This window comes from Montipora capricornis, chromosome 2 (assembly GCF_036669925.1).
Source record: "Montipora capricornis isolate CH-2021 chromosome 2, ASM3666992v2, whole genome shotgun sequence".
NCBI lineage: Eukaryota > Metazoa > Cnidaria > Anthozoa > Scleractinia > Acroporidae > Montipora > Montipora capricornis.
In genome coordinates, this window is record NC_090884.1 from 1790806 (window position 1) to 1797747 (window position 6942).

The 6942-nt window shown below is 41.7% G+C and overlaps 1 protein-coding gene across 1 annotated transcript in view; it reads left to right on the forward strand.

The window, feature by feature from the left end:
• Window positions 1-4328, forward strand: part of LOC138038386 (calumenin-like) — an 8397-nt gene extending 4069 nt beyond the window's left edge. The window contains exons 5-7 of the mRNA XM_068884211.1: window positions 2238-2332; window positions 2806-2898; window positions 3203-4328. Coding sequence (XP_068740312.1) covers window positions 2238-2332; window positions 2806-2898; window positions 3203-3301 — 287 coding nt within the window. The 3' untranslated portion in view covers window positions 3302-4328. The remainder of the gene's footprint in view (window positions 1-2237; window positions 2333-2805; window positions 2899-3202) is intronic.
• The last annotated feature ends 2614 nt before the right edge of the window (window positions 4329-6942 follow it).

The following is a 6942-nucleotide window of genomic DNA, read 5'->3' on the forward strand; positions in this document are numbered from 1 at the left end:
AGAAGACACCCTAAAGTAGTTCTTGCTGACTTAGGCTTCGCAGACGACATAGCACTACTGTCGGATGAAATAGCTCATGCTCAGGAACTACTGCAAACACTGGAAAAAGAGTGCAAGAAAGTTGGCCTTGTACTGAATGCAAACAAATCAGTTGCTTATAACATTGATGAACCAACACCATTACATACATCGGATGGCACTGATCTGGAATGGAAGGATGACTTCAAATATTTAGGGTCATGGGTTGATAACTCAGAAAAAGACATCAGCATAAGAAAAGCACAGGCTTGGAGAGCTTTGAATGGTATGACCAAAATATGGAAGTCCAACAAGAGTAAAGATTTGAAAATCAGATTCTTCATAGCCACCATCGAATCAATCTTACTTTATGGGTGCGAGAGCTGGGCTCTGTCAAAAGCACAAGAAAGTCGTTGGATGGAACAAATTACACTAGGATGCTGCGTAAAGCCTTAAAGATCCACTGGAGCAGCCATATACCAAACCAACAACCGTACAGTATGTTGCCCAGTTTCCGGCCACTTTAGTTTGTAATCGCCCTAACTTCTTGTTTATGCACGGAAACTTTCTCATTTTTCTACAAGAGACAGTTCATTTACTTGCCTTTAAAATATATGGAGATCGGCTGCCCACCTAAAGTACTAAAGAAATTATGCTATTTTTTGCAAAACTAGTAAGTTGCCCAGTTTCCGGCCAGCGAGACCAGTTTCCGGCCATCGATAGAAAGCAGAAATTTCATTCAATCTTCTCGACTAAACAGACTTCCAAGGGTATCTCGATGTGGCTTAGCGACTGTATTTTATGGGATTAGAGCAAAATGGTTACTTAGGGGTGTATGGTAGGGTATAGATAGCTGCTAACTATGGGTAGGGTATAAACTTGACAAAGCCGGCGCGATATTCTAGAGGCACGGGCAATTAACACAGCACATCTGAGTTAATAGGTACCTCATTACGCCAAGCTTGCTTGAGCTATGTACATTTCATTCTCGAGTAGTAAGTTATAAAATTTCATTAATTCAAATAAGTTTTAAACAATCTATCTGTGAGTGCAGATTAGTGGCCGGAAACTGGCGTAGTATGCGAAAATCTTAGCTAGGATTTAGACTTCTGACGTTTGCAAACAGCTAAGTTCTAGCTTATGATGACAGGTCCCTTAATTACTTCCATCTTCAATGTAAATTCTTTCAAAAAATTATCAAGCTCCGTGAACTATTTCCTATTAAACGAGTTATTTATTTACGTACGGTAGCTTCGCTGTGCAGTGAAAAGGCCAAAAATTAGCCGGTAAGATTTTACTCACCTGAACAAAATCCCTTCTTCGCTCGTTTCTCAACCAAAAAGCCCGCCTAAACCATCAGTTGATAGCGGACTGAGATGTTCGTTTTTTTCCGACGGATTGCTTCGGTGGACGAAGAGTTGAAATCCCACCGAAAATAACCGACTTTACCATTTTTTGGCCGGAAACTGGTACCGGCCGGAAACGGGGCAACACACTGTACGGAAAACTACCAGCAGTCAGCAACAAAATCGCCTCCCGTAGACTACAACTAGCGCGACACTGTTTTCGCCATCCAGAGCTAAGCCCCCCGCAGAAATTAGTCCTTTGGGAGCCCACACATGGTCATCGCGGGAGAGGAAGACCGGCCGAGAACTACCTATATTGACACTCTTAAGAGGGATACTGGGGCATTCGAAGCAAGTGAGATTGCTGCACTGATGGCTAATAAGAGGCTGCGGAATGAAGTAGTGGTTGCCTGCCTTCGGGCGACCAAGTGAGTGAGGGAGTGAGTGAGTGAGTGAGCTATATTTTATTCCTATTCAAAATTGTAACGTTCAGTTAACATTGTCATTGCTTGTAAAACCCTGATGGGATAAAGGTAGTGCCTTTCAAAATATTGGCTTAAGGTAATATATTCCCTTACTGTTTAATCCTCTTTGATTCTTCAAGCTCCCGTGCAGGATTACACAACTTGCTGACCGGCCAAAGAATTTAAGTTTCGTTTTCTACATGTACCTTACTGACGGCAGATTGTTATGTTGTTTAAATATAATTGAATCTTGTTCAGCGCTGATAAATGTGGTACAAAGACATGGCCAATTGCAACAGGAGTCGTAAAAACTGAATATTTACAAGTGGCTTGAGATGCCGTAATCCGGATCTGAGTGCAGTGTACCCTCAAATGGTCAAATAAGACGTTTTTGTTTTTATTTCAATAGGGAATGAACCTGAGACGAATGAAGTCAAGCTCAAAAGTTTCACGAGGACATTTACCCAAGAGCTAGATAGGGACCGTGACGGCTTCCTTGATCGGGTACGTTTTTCTATGGAAGGATATTCAAGGTGAACCGAGCGTGAACTGAGAGAGTCCACTCGGACCTCCTCCCGAACTTGCACTTACCTCATGTTCGTCCTCGGGACCCGATTTTTCAAAGATCTTACGAAAGCAATTCTCTCGTTTCAGTAAAAAGTTGGAGTTCACACATGTTACTCAAGAGAAAGAAAAGGAAAAGAACATCCGAGTATTGTGCCGGGATTTTAGTACCTAAAAAGTTTTCTGCACATGATAGCACAGATTCTTGTTGAGAACCAATGCTAAAATTAACATAGCAAATGGCCTACTAAACCGCCCTACCCCTCCCCTCCCCCCCTTTCCACCTTCTTAATGCAGGGGCAGTTGGGCCCTCTTCATCTTCAGGCTGACGTTTGTGCAAGTTAAGGACCCTTTTAGGTCGGGCTGAACACAAGAAAACTCCTTGCTGATCTCTCTTTTGTGTCCTGTATTAGAAAGAAATCCAAAAATGGACTCTTCCAGCGACAGAAAGGGACCCTGTTCAGTATGAAGTCGATCATATGATGAAACTTGGCGACGATAATAAGGTTAGTAATCTCGGGATTGATTGGCACCTGTCTTTTTTCATTATCCCTTAATAAAAAGACGTCAACATGTGTCTGAGTAATTACAAAATGCCTTGTGTTTGATTGTTAGTATTGTTGGGAGCACGGATAACAAGCAAATTAAGATTTCAATGAAAAAGTTAGAAAATATAAATAAATATATATTGTAAATGGGGTAGTTGTCGGCAGTCTTTTCAGAGGAAGTTTACAGCACAAAACGAATTTCATGTCTTCAGCCTTGAATAAGAGTATCGATATTGAGCATTTCTATCATTTCTTTATACAGGATGGATTTTTAGAAGTTGACGAGCTTGTCAGACATTATCGGGACTTTGCTGGAAGTCGTGTCACCAAATACGGAGAGCTGCTGAAAGACGAATTATAGACAATGTACTCAAGGAAAAGAGTGGCGCTCGTCTGTGAAATGTTTTACATTTTCAACGTCCTATCGTATGTTTCCGGGGAATAAGGTCTATGAAAATTGCGTCTCGTTTGGTTGCCACGATTTCTTTCTACTTTTTCCTCGGCCTCCTATCATTTGCAGTGTCTATTTTTAGTTCCGTGCATATCGTATGTACGAATGAAATGTGTAATATTTACTAGTGTTTGAAAATTGATGGTTCAAGTTAAACTACTTGGAGAATTTTGGGGTATGAAGTTTATTTATTGTTATTTGAAGCCGTCTAACAAATTACCGTCAATTTATTTTTGGGTGCTGTTGCTTCTGACGTGATTATTGTCGCTCTTTGGACCAATAAACGAGAGGCGCACTCTTATCGTTTTTTGTGTTTAGTTATGAAATCAGTAAGTTAGTTGGGTGGTACCAGCGCTGACCACGTGACGGGATTTGTGCGAATTGTTGTGTGACATCATGTTGTGTGACCTATTGTCTAAAGAATTGCCGAATTACAAATCTGCCCACACTGTACTCGAATAATCATGAGCAAGGCTGGTTGTACGGCTGAGGCTAGTATATTTTTCCTATCCGATATTTCGTGAAGCAAGGCCTGAGTTCCTCAGGGAGTAATTTATTTTACCGTTACAATTCAAAATACAAACTATAAAGAGCAAACAAAGCTAACGGATATGACACATAAGACACGAATTGATATAACACACACTGTTTTTCTGTAATCTTGTATGTTTCATATCCGTTACATTTGTTTTTTTCTTTATAGCTTGTATTTAACCGTACCTGACGAAAAATTGGATAGAAAAAATACACTAGCTTTAGTCCAATTACAGGACAGCCCATAGTGACGACAGCAATTACACACTTAGCCTTGAAAGGCAGAAATAAACTGCGAAAAGATCCTTGGAAGGTTTTCCTTTGTTTTAAAGCTTAATTGAAAATGTACAAATATCAAGGCTTTGCTTGGCAACAATAAAATCTTAAGTAGAGCAGGAAAAAATGAAGAGAACATTATAAATAAGTTATTCTTCCCACAATGTTTTTTTTGGTTCAGAGTGCACAATGAAAATGTTCACCTTGCACAGCAACGAGGTTTTTATTGGTTCAAAGTGCAGAGTGGAATGTTTTTAACCTTTGTACTGCAAACATGCTGCAGTGCACTCAGAGCTGCAAATTATCTTTTATTTTAGCTCATTACAGGTCATTAGCTGATTTTAGCTCGGTTTACACTACAGAACATTTTTGGCACGGCTCGGGTGAAATTGGCACAGGTTGCAAAAAAAGGGTTCGGCTCGGATAAAATTTGCAGTGTAAACAACCTGTCCGTACCAAATTTCATCCGTGCCGAACCAAATTTTTTACCCGTGCTGGGACCTTCGGCGAGGTAGTCCGAGCACGGGTGAAAATGGTACGGGTGCTGAGAAAAGCGGTACGGTTCAGATAGAACAAGTAGTGTAAACACTTTAACGGGCCAAGGCTGAGCCCTTAATTCATATAGGCTAGCGTTTTTTTGCGCACAAGATGGCGGCTCATTCCCCATCAAAATCACGCGGACGTTCTTGATTATAGTTGAACTGCGCATGTCTCCAACAGAAGTTACGTGGGCCCAAAAATTTTGGTACGGTATTTTTGGTACGGTAAACATGGTTTAGTGTAAACAAAGTTTGCTGAGCTCGTTTTTGGCACCCGTGCCAATTTCACATGAACCGTGCCAAAAATTTTCTGTAGTGTAAACCGGGCTTAAGCTCAGTTTTTTTCCAAGAACCCAAGTTTTTTAGTTCGCTTGAAAACGAGGTCACCAACTCTCGATCCCTTTCCTCTTTTAAAAAAATATTGAAGACCAAATTAATAAGTAATTAGGAATGATGATCTTCAGTCGTTTCCATATCTTAGACCAAACGCCACTTCTTACTTGAAACAACTGAAACCCGTAGTTCGAGGAGGCCTAATTTTCATAAGCTTCTATAGTTTCTTTTAGGTCTCCTCGCCACTCCCTTTTTTTAACAAGTCTTATGTTTTCTTTTGTATTTTTGTTTTGTGTGGCAAATAAATAACACAATTTTAAAAAACGCAGCGCACTTTTTGCCACAGTGAAAAGAATCGGAAGGAAGTACACGAGCCCGGGTTGCTTTTTACCCCGGGTTGAATCACCGCGGCGGGGAACCCTTTTGCAGTCAAATGTTTATACGCGTTTACATGAAAACAGTAGTCAAACCGGGTCAGGCCCCCTTGCCGGGTAACCCTTCTCAAGACTCGGGTTGACCCGGCTAGAAAGGTTGAAATTTCTTCAATTTCTTCATGTAAACACTAGCGTATCTGACCCGGGATTGTTTGAACATCACTTTTTTTGCGGTTCAGCGTTCTCGCCCATGCGCAGCCTGTACCAAAATGGCTGATAACGTTAACACAAATTGATGATTGTTATGATTGCATGGTTCGTCCGCCATTTTCCTCACTGACAAGTAGTCACCAGCCCTTTCAACCCAGCGAAAGGGAACTGACCCGGGTCAGCAGAGAATTACCCAACCCTCACCCAGCCCGGGCTCATGTAAACGTAATATTCGACGCTGAACTGACCCGGGTCGGTGTCCAACCCGGGCTCGTGTAAAGAGGCCCTTAGGGGGCAGTTGAGCTGTTACCAGCAGGTCTCGAAGGTTAGGAGAGCGTCTGAAAGCCACAACAGGTAGATGTAGGAAAGCATTTTTCCGGCGGTTAGAAGAAAGAAGTAGATCGTAGTGATTTTTTATTACATTGAAGATGGAAGGAAGTGATGGATTATAGGTCGTTATGAAAGGTATGCGTTCAGGTTTATCTGTTTAGGTTGTAGGGTATGTATGCGGGGAATTATGGTCTGTGGCGCGTTGTATTTGTTTAGCAACAAAGTCGCGTTTGTAACCTCGTTTCAGAAATAATGCAGCTTTGCCCCTTAAAGTGGTCCACGTGATGGTTTTGTTCTTAGGTAGTCTGGCTGCACGTGGAGAAGTCAGTTGATTTAAACTTCTCCCTTGTTAGTGACGATGATTTAACACTGTATGCGATTTTGTCGAATTTCACTTTTTGAGTCGGGAAAGCAATGTGTTTTGTCGTGTACTGCAATAGTTATGGAGTTGCAGCTTCGAATCACTTTGGAAAAATGGTCTCTTTCACAACTTAGGCTCGATACCCGCCGCTCACTCGAGTTCGGGTATCCGCGGCCTCCCCGAGAAGAGACGGGCTGGACGCGTGAGCGATAGGTTGTGTCTGTGACGTCAATTCAAATATAATTTATGCGAAGTTAATAGTTGCGGGGAAATAGCATTAGAGGCTCTGTCAAAGCGACATGGCTAAAAAGTAGCGACAGTACTTAAAGTGAAATCGCCACAAACGACATCCTTTCTTTAAATTTCCGACAGCAACGGTCACAGCAACGTGGATTCAGACAAGCGACAAGCGACATTCCCCCCCCCCCCCCCTCCTTTCCTGGCAGGGCCTCATTAGACATTCCAAAACACTCATTTAACAAATCAGTTATTACATAACTTTGCTTAAAACGTCTGTGCGAAGTTTCCAGATGATGAGAGCTTGATTTTGGGGTTAAATGAGTTATGTGAGTTTGAATTCAACCGGTGAATCAT